This window comes from Schistocerca cancellata, chromosome 4 (genome assembly GCF_023864275.1).
Source record: "Schistocerca cancellata isolate TAMUIC-IGC-003103 chromosome 4, iqSchCanc2.1, whole genome shotgun sequence".
NCBI classification, from domain to species: Eukaryota; Metazoa; Arthropoda; class Insecta; order Orthoptera; family Acrididae; genus Schistocerca; species Schistocerca cancellata.
In genome coordinates, this window is record NC_064629.1 from 820044409 (window position 1) to 820062346 (window position 17938).

Here is a 17938-nt window from a genome sequence, read left to right on the forward strand (position 1 = left end):
ATATATATATATTATCCACAAAAGATATGTATATCGTATATCGTAGACATGGTATGCAAACACTAGTCAGTTGTAGGGTGTCCGCAGCTCGTGGTCGTGCGGTAGCGTTCTCGCTTCCCGCGCCAGAGTTCCCGTGTTCAATTCCCGGTGGGGTCAATGATTTTCTCTGCCTCGTGATGACTGGGTGTTGTGTGTTGTGTGATGTGCTTAGGTTAGTTAGGTTTAAGTAGTTCTAAGTTCTGGGGGACTGATGACCATAGATGTTAAGTCCCATAGTGATCAGAGCCATTTGAACCATTTGCAGTGTGTGGGAGCTAACTGAGACTGTAGTGTGTTCCAGTGGTCCCTCACTGATACTAAATGAACCCCTTCTCTTTCAGTTTTCTTTATCTATTTTGTTTAATCTTTGTCATAAAAATATCACAAAAAAGAACAATAGAAAAAGAAGCATCGGACACGAAATTTCCAGTCGATTTCATTCTTAGGTGGGTTACGCTGCTTTTATTTACATTTACAACAACTACGTTTTTCGCCTGAACAAGGTGAGTTAGTGGTTATGGCACTGGACACCTATTTGGTAGGATCGACTTTCACATCCTCGTCCGGCTACCGACATTTAGCATTTTTGGGTAGTTTCCCTAAACCACTACAGGAGAATGCAACCATGTTGTCACAGTTGAATTCCTTCACCAACCTTGTCAAATTCGACCTTTTACACTTTCTCAGATGGTTTTCTCCAGCCGGCCGCGGTGGTCGTGCGGTTCTAGGCGCTGCAGTCCGGAACCGTGGGACTGCTACGGTCGCAGGTTCGAATCCTGCCTCGGGCATGGGTGTGTGTGATGTCCTTAGGTTAGTTAGGTTTAAGTAGTTCTAAGTTCTAGGGGACTGATGACTTAAGATGTTAAGTCCCATAGTGCTCAGAGCCATTTGAACCATTTGAACTCCAGGTTTCCGTAGTCGCTTTCCTTTAACTACTGACACTCGTAGGGTTCCCGCGATGGTGTAGTTGAAAAATTCCGATGTTTGAAATTTTCATCTGTTTCCGTGCACGAAACTGTAGTAGGTTCTACTGAGACTCAGATTCATATTGTTCTATCTAACATCGACAACCTAAACGTCTTCCTGTGGTTTTTTTTCCGTCTCCCTGTGTATGACAGCGTCGTCTTAGACAGCCTCTGAGTGTTACTTACAAAGTTATTTGTATTTTTCACTAAGAAACCTCTCTATTACCCTTCCTTTCCTTTCTAGCTAACTCTGACGACGTAACTTCACTGACAACGATTTCTTGGGACCTAATTGTTAGGAAGTCCTTAACCCAATTCCAAAACTGGCCCGGTAACCCCTAACCACGTAAGTTATTTTGTTTACTAAGCATCAGTATAGTAGTGAAAGACATTACAAGCTGAGATGTTAAGGTTAATTCAAGCACGAAAGCTCTATCACCAACAAGAACAGTGCCAGCGGAGAGATTCTAACCGTTCTCCACTCTGAAAATTTTGCCTGTAACGCGTCTGTGCCTTGCCCTGGTTGTTGACGTACATTATATTCTCCTCCTTAAAAAATTCAGAGCTCCATTTATTGCAAAACGTCCAGAGGTTTGCGTTCTATGACGCTACATCTAACTGAAAATTATCAATACAGTTTGCGTCTGTGTGACCACATGTAGTCGACACAGGTTTCTCAGACTGCGAATGTAGTTCACTACTGTGACACCAGCCCGAAGTTTTTGAGCCTTCGTGCCAACAAGCCTGCTACGTGGTAGGTGATTCTTCCTGTTATGCTACCGCGTCACTATGTGAAGGCCTTACATTCAGCTCTCAGCCGGAGATCTCTCATTTCTTTTCCGAACATATACAAGATAAAATACAAAGACTGGATTTCTAGTTTCCGTGTAAGGGTCCCTTGATCAATAGTAAGGCAACTGGAGGAGGCAACTCGGGTTGCTATGGACGACGCTGGTTCAATATGTGACGCGACGGAAGGCTCGCGCTTCTTATCCGTTGCCATTCCGGGCAAAACTTCGAGTAACAAGAAAAGTTAAGTTGCAATTCCTCACCAGCTCAAGATATGGGCAAGCAAGACGCAGAGGACGATACAGCAGTAAGAAAATTGAGAGAGAAATACGAAAAGAAAGGTTAGTATCACCACATCATTTTTTAGCTGTGACAACTACACAAAGCTCTTAGTGGTCGCGTTATCTTGTACAGGCCAACAAACGGTCTGTGAGAACGTTATCAACTCTATTAATACATCAGATTTAATATTGGTGTCACCTTTTTTATGTAACAGAACACAGCCTTTAATTAGAAAATTCTCAAACGGTATATTCTTAGTTACACTCAGAAATGAACATCAATGAAAGCACTTTTGCTTTCTGGAAAGCGCCGTAGGAATCTTAGTTTACTCTGACTCAATTAAACGAATAGACGTGAGCAACCTTTATAGGATTGTCTGACTGCACCAGTATACACATGTCTCATTCGCGTGCTAACAAACAACTGCAATTGTGAGGAAACAACTTGTTGCGTTAGGAATTATGGAACTTCCAATAAGCGCCGAAATTACCGTACTAAGGTCATTTAGGATGTATATTTTGAAACAAATTAACTATATCCTTCACGTTCCTCGTGGAATACCATGAAACCCCTCACTCACGTTAGCATTACAGTCAAATTCATATTGTTTGTAAATGTGAAAGCTTAGGAAACAAACACGTCGCAGCTCTCTCTCTTGCTCTATCCTATTTTTAGCATTTGTGAGTTTTTCTGTTCAGGCTGTAAGCTTCCTTATATATGCAGGGCAAATATAATGACTTTCCTCCTTTCACCTTCGTTTCAGATTGTCTTTAAAAAATTTATGTTCCGATATATCTAATGGAATACAATAGCAAAAGTACTTGGATAATTAGAAATTAGCGCCCCTGTGGGAATCTATTCATATGGAATAATGCTCTAGGGTAACTTATCCTTAAGAAAGAAGGTCTTGCCACGCGGAGTGGCCGCGTGGTTAGAGGCGTCATGTCATGGATTGCACGGCCCCTCCCGCCGCAGGTTCGAATCCCCACTCGAGCGTGGGTATGTGTGTGTTGTCCTTAGCGTAAGTTGGTTTAAGTAGTGTGTGAGTCTAGGGACCGATGACCTCAGCAGTTTGGTCCCTTAAGAATTCACACACATTTGAACATTTTGAAAGAAGGTCTTCATTGAGCAAAAACGTGCTGTAAGAACAATTTGTGGTGCTCGCCCACGATCATATTGCAGACATCTTTTTAAGGAGCTGGGTATTCCGACTACTGCTTCACAGCATCGTTATTCCCTCATGAAGTTTGTTGTAAATAATCCATTACAGTTCGAAAGGAACAGTGAGGTACATAATTAGAATATCAGAAGGAAAAATGACATTTATTACTCCACATTAAGGTTGTCTTTAGCACAAAAGGGGGTGCACAATGCTGCAGTAAAAATTTTTGACCACTTACCCAGTGACATAAAATGTCTGACAGACAGTAATGTAAAATTTGATAACAAACTGAGAAATTTTCTCCTTGAGAACTTCTCTTCTGTAGAAGAATCAAGTTAGTGTATTACTGTAATGTGTAAATGGTGGTGGGTAAGAATTTCTAACTCACATCTGTACATCCTTTTTATCTTTTTATTTTTTGTAAAAAAAAGTTAGAAATGTTCAGAATGTAATCGCATGTACAAATTAATTGCGATGTAAATGTAAAATGAGTTGTTTCACATCCTTACGATCTATTGTGGAAAATGGTCCATGGAACATACAACTAATTAACTAACTAACTATTTATACTGTTTGCATTTTAATTAAGAAGACACCTGGAAAACAAGGATTAGCTATATTTCATCAAACATATTTTTACACTTCTTAATTTTACATGTATGAGGAGTACTAACCATTAAAACATACAGTTTTCCGTGATATTATGGGAGAAACAGTCAGACCCCTTTACAATAAACGTCATGTATGACATTACATCGCTTTTAAATCAAGTATTTCTTCCAGAAAACTGAGGACGAAGTGTCTTGTTAATAGCTGCCTTTTGAAAAGTATTTTCGGCAGGTTTTAAATACACATCGTTACTTGACAGTTTACTAATGATTTGTTAGAGGAGATCTGAGAAAGATTAATAAATAATTATTCCAGCACAGCGCGTTGCTGCAGACGAAGTATGTAACTGTCATAATTAGTGGATTTTAAGAGAAACGCAATTATCTCTAGTATTTGACAAACGAGTCAGGCCATCGAGACGAGGTTCCACAAACCTGGTAGTACGGTCAGTGTCGAGTATTTGCTGTATGATTTTAACGATCCATTGAGACATTTTTTTTCCTATCTGAATCAAGAGCTCTTGAGAAGATAGATATTGTGGCACAACGCTTGATAGTATTTGTAGAGAAAAATTACTCAAAAAGAAGCAGGAAACATGTCGAACGTGAAGGCGACAGCTACGGAAATCCAGTTCCACTTATAATGCCACGCGCACATACGATATCGTGGCGGAAAGTGGGCTGAGTAGGTAAACGTTGTTTTCCACTTGCTATATTTTCCACACATTTAAGCAAAATTTTTCGCTACAAACTTTAATAAGCACTATATAACTGTAGTCTTTTATTAAAACGCACTCGAACCCCGTTTCAGAAAAGAAAATTGTTTGTTCCACCACTGTGTTAGCATCTGCCAACAGCATTATAGGACATCTATGTGCCATCTACGATACAGACAAATACTCACCTCTTCATGGTCTGCCACTTGTATAAAATCTTATTTACATAGCATGAACTACTTATGATGCACTAGGAGTAGCTTCGCCACTTGGGACTTTCAATATAAGTCTGCATAACACGGTAATAACTACTCCATGATTAGACCTCGAGAACAACGCATTCTCGATCGACCACTCTTGCAGTCACTCTTGCAGCGTGATTCAGCATCTACGTGGAGGGATAAATGATTAGTGCACAGCTTTCTAGGCCATTAATATTGGTTTTCCCAAACAACAACCACTACTTTTCCTTCACGTAGTTCTATTCTTTTCCTTACAAGACTGACAGCACCCCGTTTCCGTCTTGGCACCAAAGAAAAGCCCCTGTCAGTACCAGGAATCAAGACCAGGTCTTTCGAATGGCAGTCAGACCCCTGATCTCTCAGCCTTGGAGACACTTATACGTGTCTGTCATCTAACCAATATCTATTAGTGCTACGTACTTTCTTAACTTCAAACGCTTTATAATTTTCAGAGAGAAGCAGAAGGAAACTTCTGGCATCTGACACATTAATAACCAAAGACACGATCAGGAAAATAGTTAAGGTTGCTGGAGTAGTCCATCTGAAACTATCTGAGAAAATCCAAAGCCTCCTGGAGAAGAGATTCGCCGAGAAGTCTGAAGCTGACACTCCGTGGATTTATCTCAATAAGAAATGTATTCAGGGCGACGTGGACGCGAACGGCGAGAAGTCAGACTTCTTCGCAGTCAAGGAGGAGATTGCGGTAAGTGTCAACATCTGCACTGAAATTCTAACGTTACATCTGAGGGAAACTTGCACAAGAAAAATATTAGATTGTTTTTTTCTTACGTGGAGTACCTCCTCAATATCTAACCCTGTTGAGAGCGACACTGTACTAGACGTCTGCCGTGGCTCTTCACTTCGGGGCATATTTTGCAGAGGGGGGCACCAAATTAAACAACTGATAATCGATGTGTAATTTTGTATTTTTCACCCTGTGTGCTGTCATAATTTTCAGTGTCGTATATTTTATTCTTTAAAATTAGTCCCCATATCTGATATACAATCAGCTACGAATTGCGGCGCACTTTGAAACAAATGATGCTTGTCCCCTGAGCTCCGAGGTCATATTTGAATCTTTCCAGTGACTGGCAGAGAGGTTTAAGAAGACCAGTCTTGCTCAAGGAGTTTCAACGAATCTCTCAATTTGCAGCATTGTGCCCAGAATTGATCGTGGTCCCCCGGTCATGAGTCGAGCGGTAGGGTTGAGGACTGAACCTGATATTTCGAAAGTTACCGTATTTTACGGGCTATAAGGCGCTGCGAACTATAAGACAAACCTTGGTTTTTAAGAATTTTTAAAAAATAATACTTTTATTACTTTGTTACTAAATTGCAAAGCCAGACTAAAAAAAATTCTTGGTTTATAAAATCGAACCGATCTTTAAAATCCCTGACAATCGTCGTCTGAAATTTCTTCTTCTTCCTCTTCGTCGTCATATTTGACCTCTTCATGTATAACATGGCCTTTACTGCCATCGAGAACGTTCCTTATGGTGCACTTCTTGAAAGATTTAACAATACTGGCTTCTCTAACTCTACATTCCGACTTTTTTTATTGTAGGTCGTTTTAAAGCCCCCATCGGCGTGAATTCATGTTGTGTTTCATCTATCACCCATTTGTTCCATTTCTCTCTCCTATACACTTAAAATGGTTTATTTATGAAGACATAAAGAGGTAGCAGGTGTGAAGTAAGTCCTTCCGGAATAACAGCAAGCTCTGTATTTCCGTGTCTCAACTTCTCTTCCCAGAATTTTTCAAATGACTACTAAACTGATCTAGCACAAGAGCAGAACTCTTATTCATCAAAGCACCTTTCGTTCTCTCCAACACTCTTTAATCCATAATTTCATACCAGTCTCGTCCATCCAACACTTGTCATGTACGTGAATAACAATACCGGGCGGTATTTCAAAATGTTCTGGTATTGTTTTGCGCTTGAAAATGATCTTTGGATTAAGTTTAGTACCGTCAGCACAACATGAAAGGACAACAGAGTAATGAATTTTTTCATGCCCACTTTTTTTATAGTCCGTGGCAACAGTTCCGTACTTGGCACATCAAATGTCAGAGGAGTTTCGTCCATATTCGCTATTTGGCTTAGTTCCACACTGGTTTTCCTTTGATGTTGAATAATAAAGCGATAGAAAGATAATAGTTTCTCTTCATACTCTTGGGCATTTTCTGAGATATTTTGGTTTTGGTTTGCATGCTAAGTCCATGATGCTCATAAAGCTGTAGCACCAACCAACTCCACCCTTAAAGTCAATTAAGTTCCACTGTATCGCTGTCATACGAGCGTGTATTTGACTCATTTTTGCATTAATTCCAGTGCTATTTTGACGCTGTCCTAGAATTCACTTCAATACGTCATCTTCTACTTTTGACCATTTTGCATTCAGCCGTCTATTTCCACAATCAGTATTCCTCATTATTTTCAGTTCTTCTTTACCAGCCCGCCAGTCGCAAATGGTTTTTCCTGTTAGTCGAGAGCCAAAATGCTGCTCAGCTGCTCTGTTTCCATGTTCTTCGGCATATGCTATTACCTTCAATTTGTAGCCCCCATGACTTCTTTCCATTACGAAACCAGCTACTAACAAAAATATTGTACTGTCACCGATAACACAAATCACTTTCAGCTGAAGTCGACTGGCACCGTAGACTGCAATGACGCATCATAGGCCAGACAGTGTTCTGTGTTTGTCATGTTGGGACGGGAGGGAGACAGTGTTAGCAAGCTTGAGAATCCCCGAAACTCATGTTCGTCGCATCGGTGCACTGCTACTGCCTGTTGAATCCAGTGATGTCAGATAGGGATATATTTTCCGCAGCATCAAGTTTATGTCCATATTTAAGACTGGCGGGAATTTTAAATCAAACAATTGACATTTTTATATTAATTTCGAGTATACGGCGTACCTAAATTTTGGAGGCCATTTCTCGAAGAAAAAAGTGCGTCTTATAGTCCGTAAAATGCGGTACGTGACAAGTTAGGCTACGACTTCTTGAACCTGCACCATATGGTTGAGATTTGTAGGATCCCAATAAATCCAATAAATGGGTCAGAAAAGCTTAGTTGGCTCACCAGATAATGATAGTCGTAGGGGACCGTGAAGTGTCAGTATAAGATCCAAAGAAATGGCCCTTACAGGCGAGAGTAGCGAGCAAATGCGAAGCATTCACAACAGAGTGTCCGAGTCTGAGGCACTTCTAAACAGCTGTGGATATCTCATTACACGAGGTACATAAAGCTGGTTACAACCTGAAATTCATAGGTGCGAAACATTTAGGGAAAATTTAAGTATATATCGAAGAAACTCTAATTCATCGGGACAGAAATTGAGCCGGCCAGAGTGGCCGAGTGGTTCTAGGCGCTACACTCTGGAACCGTGTGACCACTACGGTCGCAGGTTCGAATCCTGCCTCGGGCAAGGATGTGTTTGATGCCCTTAGGTTAGTTAGGTTTAAGTAGTTCTAAGTTCTAGGGGACTGATGACCTCAGATGTTAAGTCCCATAGTGCTCAGAGCCATTTGACGGAAATTGAATCTGCATGCGAGACTGTCTGGGCAAGACTCTGTGTCGAGGGTGGGCAAAATCCCCAATCATACTGTCATCATTGGAACACACTTTAATTACCTACCACTCAACTAGGAAAAGTGTAAGTAGTTGACGCGACAAGATGTCCGATGAAACGTTACTCAATTCTTTCTCTGAGAATTACTTAGAGCAGGCTGTTTGGAAGCCCATTCATGATGTGAATATATAGGGTCCAATACCAACAGATAGATCTTCGAGATGTCTCCATAGAAACTGGTATCAGTGGCCATGTACCTACTAGACGATGTCGTGCTGAGAGGAACTCTCCATGGTACACAATTAGTGTAAAGAAACTTCTAAAGAAAAAGAGACTACTGCATAATAGCTGTAAAACAAAATATAGGGCTATAGAATTGGAGTCGCTGAATGAAACGCGTTTGGCTGTCAAGAGGACAATGCGTGAGGTCTTCAACGACTACTCCATAGCAGAATATTATAGAAGAATCTCTCACAAAACCAAAAGGAATTCTGTCGTATGTAAAGCCTGTTCATGCCAAAGCTAGTGTCCAGACATTCGTGGGCGAAACAGGAACTGAAATTGAGGGCAGCACAGGAAAAGCAGAAACGCTCAAATCGGTTTTCAAGGGGTTCTTTATAAATAAGAGTCTAGGGGTATTGCCAAAATTTAGTTTTCGCATCACTGCAAAGATGAATAATATGAATATTAGTGTCAGTTGACGAGAATCGGCTGAAATCGCTAAAACTGAACGAAGGTCCAGACTCTAATGAAATCCCCATCAAATTCCGTAGCGAATTTTTGGCTACGTTAGCCCCTCTTTTAACGACACTACTGACCATTAAAATTGCTACACCAAGAAGAAATGCAGATAATAAACGGGTATTCATTGGACAAATATATTATGCTAGAACTGACATGTGATTACATTTTCACGCAATTTGGGTGCATAGATCCTGAGAAATCAGTACCCAGAACAACCATCTCTGGCCGTAATAACGGCCTTGATACGCCTGGGCATTGAGTCAAACAGAGCTTGGATGGCGTGTACAGGTACAGCTGCCCATGCAGCTTCAACACGATACCACAGTTCATCAAGAGTAGTGACTAGCGTATTGTGACGAGCCAGTTGCTCGGCCACCATTGACCAGACGTTTTCAATTGGTGAGAGACCTGGAGAATGTGCTGACCAGGGCAGCAGTCGAACATTTCCTGTATCCAGAAAGGCCCGTACAGGACCTGCAACATGCGGTCGTGCATTATCCTCCTGAAATGTAGGGCTTCGCAGGGATCAAATGAAGGGTAGACCCACGGATCGTAACACATCTGAAATGTAACGTCCACTGTTCAAAGTGCCGTCAATGCGAACAAGAGGTGACTGAGACGTGTAACCAATGGCACCCCATACGCACCCCATACCCATCACGCCGGGTAAGACGCCAGTATGGCGATGACGAATACACGCTTCCAATGTGCGTTCACCGCGATGTCGCCGAACACGGATGCGACCATCATGATGCTGTAAACAGAACCTAGATTCATCTGAAAAAATGACGTTTTGCCATTCGTGCACCCAGGTTCGTCGTTGAGTACACCGTCGCAGGCGCTCCTGTTTGTGATGCAGCGTCAAGGGTAACCGCAGCCATGGTGTCCGAGCTGATAGTCCATGCTGCTGCAAACGTCGTCCAACTGTTCGTGCAGATGGTTGTTGTCTTGCAAACGTCCCCATCTGTTGACTCAGAGACCGAGACGTTGCTGCACGATCCGCTACAGCCATGCTGATAAGATGCCTGTCACCTCGACTGCTAGTGCTACGAGGCCGTTGGGATCCAGCACGGCGTTCCGTATTACCCTCCTGAACCCACAGATTCCATATTCTGCTAACAGTCATTGGATCTCGACCAACGCGAGCAGCAATGTCGCGATACGATAAACTGCAATCGCGATGGGCTACAATCCGACCTTTATCAAAGTCGGAAACGTGATGGTACGCATTTCTCCTCCTTACACGAGGCACCACAACAACGTTTCACCAGGCAACGCCGGTCAACTGCTGTTTGTGTATGAGAAATCGGTTGGAAACTTTCCTCATGTCAGCACGTTGTAGGTGTCGCCACTGGCGCCAACCTTGTGTGAATGCTCTGTAAAGCTAATCATTTGCATATCACAGCATCTTCTTCCTGTCGGTTAAATTTCGCGTCTGTAGCACGTCATGTTCGTGGTGTAGCAGTTTTAATGGCCAGTAGTGTATAATCTGTCGTATATCCCTCGAACAAACAAACCGTGTCCAACAGTTGGAAGGAAGCACAGGTCACATGCAGGTACACGAAGGGTAGCAGGAATGATCCACATAACTTAATGTTCAGTGTCCTCCTCATCCACTTCTTGTAGACTCTTAGAACATTTTCTGAGCTCAAACATAATGAGGTATCTCGAACAGAATGACCTTCTCGTCTCAGTTTTCGTTAATAAATGTCAGCAGTGTTGGTTAAACCTAGGCAAAGCAATTGAATGTATCTATGTGTGTATGTATGTATATATTCGTAGCAGACCACACAGTTGCTTTTCCACCATACGCATATTATAATCTTTTGTGGATGCACGCAGTTCTTTGTCCGAGGTGTTGGTGCTTGGTTTGGGGTCAACCATTCCTTCCTTTTCCTTATGTTGGCATAAAGACGTCATTTCTCGTCACCATTAACGATACGCGATATAAATGGTGGGTGTTGTTCATGAGCCGCGTCATGACAAGCAAACAGAGACGCATATATGGCCACCCGCTGATTTTTGTGACTGTGGCTTACAGCATGCGGAACCCATACACCCGATTTTTGAACCTTCCCCATGGATGCAAATGTCACACGATGGTGGAATGACCACAGTTCATCACATTTGCCATTTGCGTACACAGACATGAACCGTTGTGGATTTGTGGATTAATGCGTTTAAGCAGTCTTCATCGTAGCCTGAAGATCTTCCTGAACGTGAAGAGTCACTAATGTTAAAACGATCCTCCTTAAAACGAAAAAACCGTTTTCCCGTAGTGACCCGTCCAGTGACATTACCTCCATACACGGCGCAAATATTTCTGGCTACCTCTGCTGCTGTCACCCTTCTATGGAACTCCAACAGAAGTATACGTCGGAAATGTTCCGATTTCTCCACTTGACACTCCATTTTCTAGCGTCCACAGCTCCACCCACTAACCCCAAAGGCAAAATAACAATCTGTAAATTCAAACAGCAACAGTGAACTACAAAAAAAGACAATCATAAATAAACATATAGCAAACGGAGTACCAACACGCAAAACAAAAACGCTACGAACTTATGCACTGATCTAATTTATTTATTTAATCGTACGGATGGGGCCGCCCGTCGGGCAGACCGTTCGCCGGGTTCCGGTCTTTCAATTTGACGCCACTTCGGAGACCTGCAGTCGATGAGGATGATAGGATGATGATGAGGACAGCACAACATCCAGTCCCTGGGCGGAGAAAATTCCCCGACCCAGCTGAGAATCGAACCCGCGCCCAGAGGATCGACAATCCGTCACGCTGACCATTCAGCTACCGGGGGCGGACACTGACCTAATAGTAATGTTAGGTTTTTCGCAGACGATGCTGTTATCTATAATGAAGTACTGTCTGGAAAAATCTGCACAAATATTCAGTTGTGTTTTGATAAGACTTCAGAGTGGTGTAGGTGAATAATGTGACAGACTTCTGTTTATTGGTAGAATACTAAAGAAATGCAATCAGTCTACAAATTGAGTTGCATACAAGATACTCGTGCGACCCATCTTAGAGTACCACTCAGACGGGACAGACAGGGGATATTGGACGTATACAGAGAAGGACAACGCGAATGGTCACAGGTTTGGGGCGGGTGTCACAGGGTTGTCGAGGAAACTGAACTGGTAGACACTTGAAGACAGACGCAAACTGTCTCGGGAAAACCTACTTACAAAGTTTCAGTAACGGGCTGTCAATTATGATTTTGGGAATGTATTACAACACACGTGTCGCACCCATAGGGATCGTGAGGACAAGATTAGATTAATTATAGTGCGTACAGAGGCATTCAAACATCATTCTCCCACGCTTCATACGAGAACTGAACGGAAAGAGGCCCTAACATCTGATACAATGTGAAATATCCTCTGCGATGCACTTCAAAGTGGTTTGAAGAATATGATGTAGAAGTAGAACGCTTTTCAGCATATGTAGATTTTCGCTTTTCGCTGTGTATGTTGTTTCTGTTCACCAGAATAAATCTTTCCTTAATTCGTTACTTGCATTTCCTCTAAAGAGTGACAGCTCGCGGTGACGGGTTTCCTCATTTCATCCCTTGGTTTACAAGAAGAAAAAGGATAAATAATAAAATTTTAATGACATAAAACAATAATAATAATATGCAAGACCTGATGTTGGTGGTGTAATATCTCTCTGCTTTGTGTGGATAGTGATAATGGGAATTCGTCGTAACACCAGGTAAAGGCCTTTGATATTGGGAGGTTTCGGACAGAGTCCTACATGGGATGCAGGATGGAGGGAGGGCTCTAATATATGGGATATAGTTGATAGCGGATGAGTATAACTGAAGTTAGGCAGTTGAACGGTAAGCTGGAATCATCATTTGGATGGAGGGAGGATAGGTTTTTAATTACGACTGTGGACTGAGTAAGTGGTATCGGTCACAGCTGTTAGGATGGCAGAGATGAGGGATGATTTCATGACGTGGTGTGGAAAGGAAGGTTGTCGTATTGCACTGGGAAAGCATGAGAAGGGTTTGGAGAAGAACTCAGAGCAGTACGTGCTTTCAGAAGAAGAGCATCAGATCTGAATATTCAAGGATGTGGCATGTAATAGAATGTTGCTATTCAGATTTAGACCTGGTTTAGGGCAGATGTGAAAATTTTGTGATACGGTACAAGATGCGGATAAGAGAGGGTAGTCGGATACTGAAAGTGAAATAGACTGCATGTCGTTCATGGATTAGGAAGGAATGACGGCCCATGCATAGTTGAGGATCTCATGAAGTAGAGCAGCTTTACTTGAATAATGCGATATTCACTTCAATCTGGACTTAAAGCCACCACTATTGACAGCAAGACATATAAATGGAAAGTTGTGTTATTAATCGGGACAATTACACTCAGTTTTGATGCTTATTCTCAAGTAATTGACACGTCCATTTTCGGTGTTTCTCTCATGTTCTAAGTCAGAGCTATTTACCCATTTCATGTTTAATTTTTGTTGTCTGTTATGTTCTACACTTTTGTTAAGTTTCATTGCATTCGAAATACAAAACTTTCATATATCGCTCTTTTGAAACCAGTTCCATTACTTGAGACTGGAACGAATTTATTCTTTCGTCAAACCATCTTGCTTTACTAAAACAGTCATAGTATTTACGTTTTACATTTATCTGTGTGTGTAAGTGTACTCGCATTGTCATTATTTTGAAGAAAGGAAAAAGTCCCATGTTACACAAAAGAACGTAACAACAGTTTAGAAAATTCACATTATCGTTCAATCCATCATTCTTGGAAAAATTTATTTGATGAAAAATACTTTAAAAATATATATTTACTTTCTGAATAAACACATAGAAGACAACAGTTTGTGAATGTTATTATATGTCCTTTAGACATTTCGTTGCTGAGAAACTGCGCCTGATGTACTGGTTCCTTTCTAGAAATTCACAAGGGAGCAGATACTTATCCTTTGTGATAACGTATCTGGAAAGGAGAAAAAGTACTATATCTGCGTGACAGAACCAGCAGAAGATACAGTGCTGAGAACTGTCAACCAGGAGAAGACCGTATCAGAGGAGAAAGTCGTAAACGCAGTCAGAAGAAAAGTTAGGCCATGGAGAAGCCTGGGCAGTTCTATGGATGTCGACGTTGATGTACTGAGAAGTAGCCGTCCCTTGGTAAGTAGTTTCCAGATGGAAATTAAATGTCTTACTCTGCTTTAAGGTTAATTATCAACTCAAAAAAAAATACTGGAGTTGTCAGGGTGAAAGTAGTTGACTGCAGTATCAAAATAGAATTGAGCATACGTTTTACTTTGTTTTTATGCAACTACATTCCAGTACTTTGTAGCAAATTTCACAGTCACAGCCCATCTTCTATAGAGGACCTTCTCAGTTTGTAAGCACGGGACTCTTTCTGCAAGCGTAACCAATAAGTTACCCACATCGATAGGTACGCAATACGCTCCAGTGACATACTGATTTCTCTCATGCCCCTGTTCTTGACTAAGTCGTTCTTTTCCCTATGTGAAACCTAAAGGGTGTGAAAAGCCCCATGGCCTATACAGTGCCGAAAGAGATAGACATGCGTTCTTTTCCTTTGGTATGTGGCCGTCATAAAGCCACTAAAACCGTTAATTTTGCTAAATTCTAACAAAATCACTTTATACTGAAATATTGTAGTACCTCAAATTTTCTACAGTTAGCTTTTCCAGTGAAGGGTCTCCTGTTGTTCATGAGCCAATGGAAGAATAAGCAAATCTTATGCTGCTGTGTGGCTAGATACCTTATAAGGTAACTATTTACATTCTTTATCATGAAAGCGGTATAAAAAATATCCTAAATATACACAGAGATGATCATTTGGCATCACAATAAATTACTTGTTTCCAGAAAATTTCGTAACTTTTTTATTCGTCTCAGCACTAATATGTTTCAGATCATGGCTAACTGTCACTTACATGAAATATTTAATGATTCTATGAAAGCTGCAATAAATGGTATATCTTAATTTGAATTAGTTGTTACAAAAACTAAAATTCACGTTGATACTGACATTTATGATTAACCCTAATACTTAAAGTTAACAAACAAAATTAACAAATATGTTACATTGTTTTTAATCAATATTCATAAAACAAAATATTTTAATGTAATACATATTACAAATTTTCCTCAAACTAGTCAGACTCCACTAACATACTCATAAGAGATGAGATTTCAGTTACTTTCTTCCTGAATAAAAGTATTAAGAACATAAAGGTTATTCCTTGTAAGTTGTGTAGAAATTTTTGAATATGATTGTTTAACATATCATGAAGTCTCTTAGACCCTCCAGTGTTAAAGTATTCTTTAACTATAATTTTATGACTAATATTAAATAAGAATTAATTATATCATATTAATAATATTAACAGTATCTGCCCTACTTTCAGTAAAAGTATCTTATATTGTATTCATATTTAATTTCATAGTATTTATTTGTAATTTCTTATTGTTATGTCTGTTCCATTATTTTAATATAGTCTCAGTTTTGATGTATCAGCCATCCAGTTGTTAAAATAGTATTGTGAATTACTAAGGGTGTTTTTCATTGTCTATGTGAATTTGGGAACAGTTTCTCACGTTTATTGATGAGTTCCTTTTCCTTAAGTATAATCTTGAAATTCCCATACACTTACCAAAGAGATGATAAGTGTTGAGTGGAACTAACTTCAATGAATAAAACGCTTTTTAATGTCATAAACATAACTACATGTGCCTGTAAGCAGTTATAACTCTGAACGTTACGAAGAGTGACAACCAGTTGCAGGCAAAAATCATTATACCTGTTTCAAAGTTTATTTTATAGTATCTCAATAAGTATACACAAATAAATTAATATCAATGAAGCTTGTACATTAAATAAAGAAATCATAGAAAATAGTGAAAAATTATACTGAATTAAGAGAAAAGTATTTGTTATTTACTAGTTATTACCCAACAGATGCAGATTACTTATGGTGATAAAATTGAAATTGGGGTAAAAAAATGAATGAGGAGTGAGATTTGTATAGTTCTTCATACCACAGTTGTAACAAATACCATATTTAACGAATACTATATTCCAGCATCATCCAAGGAGGAGATATAGATGGAAAGTCCCAGGAGACTTACGAAGGGCACAGATAGACTTCATACTGGTAGTAGATAGACTCAAGAATCAGGTGCAGAACGGTAGAAGCTACCCTGGAGCTAATATCAACAGCGACCAGAATCTACTTATGATGCGCTGTGAACTAAAGTTCAAAAGATTAAAGGTGAAAGGAAGAAAGCAGTGGGAGGTTTCTAAACTTGAAAATGAATATATCCAAAATCAGTACATGGCACAAACAAACAGTACCATTAAGGATACCACAGAACACATGGGGATAGAACAGAAATCGAGTAAAGTAAAGAAATGCATTTCAAACTCAGCAGATGTGGTATTAGGAAAAATAAATGGGGGAATAAGAAAGAATGGATAAGTCAGGAAGTCATGAATATGATAATGGAAAGTAGACAGTATAAGATCTTGAAGGAGAAAGATGGAATGGATAATCGCAAGATCTTAAGGAACAAGATTAATAAGAGCGCGAAACAAGATAGAGAACAGCATTTAAAAGAAATCTGTGCATGAAGGCACGACAAATTGACATGGTATACGTAGATGTAAAGAAGTTCATCGAAATAAGAAAGGCAGAAACAGTGAGCATTAAGCATAAAGATGGAATGTTAATATAGGATGAAGAAATTATAGTGAAACGATTAAAGGAATACCTGGAACACTTATACAGAGAAGACACAGCAATTTGACTAACGAAAAGGAAGAGGAAGTAGAGCTGGACGATGTAGGGGCTCCTATAATGCAAGAAGAGTATGTGAAAGCACTATACAGGACCTTAGAGAAAGGGAGGTTCAGGTAGCTGATGCTATACAAGGAGAACTATTTAAAAAGTTGGGAAGTGAAGTGAAATTGGCACTTTATGACTTGGTGTGGGATATTTACAGATCATGAGAGTTACCAGATGACTTTGTTAGATGCATAATAGTTCCATTACCTAAGAAACCAGACGAAAGAACATGTGAGCAACACCGAACATTGAGCGTGGCGTGCCATGCATCGAAAACAGTCCCCAAAATTATTCTCAGAAAACTTGAAAACCAATAGAGGGACCATTCACTGACGAACAGTACAGTTCCAAAAAATGTGTGGCAACAAGTGAAGAAATATTGACACTGAGGCAAGTGATAGAGAAACAGCTGAAGAGGGGTAGGAGTACATTCACAACGTTTATACATCTTGAGAATCCATTTGATAGTGTCAACAGGAATGTATTATTCTGTATCCTTCACCAATCAGAAATCAGCTTTAGAGATAGAATATATATTAGATATGTGACATCAGAATAGGGAAAAGTTAGCTGTGATAATAAAGATGAACCAGGTAGCACTGAGTGTGGGGAATGGCAAGGTTGCACCCTGCCCCATACTTATTTTATTTGTACATAGAGAAGGCAGTCGACAGGGTGAGAAAAGAAGTAAACATAGGAGCAACAATTGATGAGAATAACGTTTACATGCTGAGATTTGCCAGTGATATAGCACTAATTCCAGAAAGGGAAGGAGACCAGCTAAAAATACTGAACACATTGGATAGAATAATGGAGGAGGAATTTCATATGACAATCTACATCTACATCTATATATATAATCCGCTAGCCACCAAGCGGTGCGTGGCGGAGGGCACAATTCGCGCCAAAGTCATATTCCCCCTCCTCTGTTCCACTCGCTGATCGCGCGAG

The 17938-nt window shown here is 40.3% G+C and overlaps 1 protein-coding gene across 1 annotated transcript in view; it reads left to right on the forward strand.

The window, feature by feature from the left end:
* LOC126184447 (dynein axonemal intermediate chain 3-like) overlaps positions 1–17938 on the forward strand; it is a 100939-nt gene that overhangs the window by 42019 nt on the left and 40982 nt on the right. The window contains exons 2-3 of the mRNA XM_049926838.1: positions 5256–5506; positions 14058–14294. Of these exons, the coding sequence (XP_049782795.1) occupies positions 5256–5506; positions 14058–14294 (488 nt within the window). The remainder of the gene's footprint in view (positions 1–5255; positions 5507–14057; positions 14295–17938) is intronic.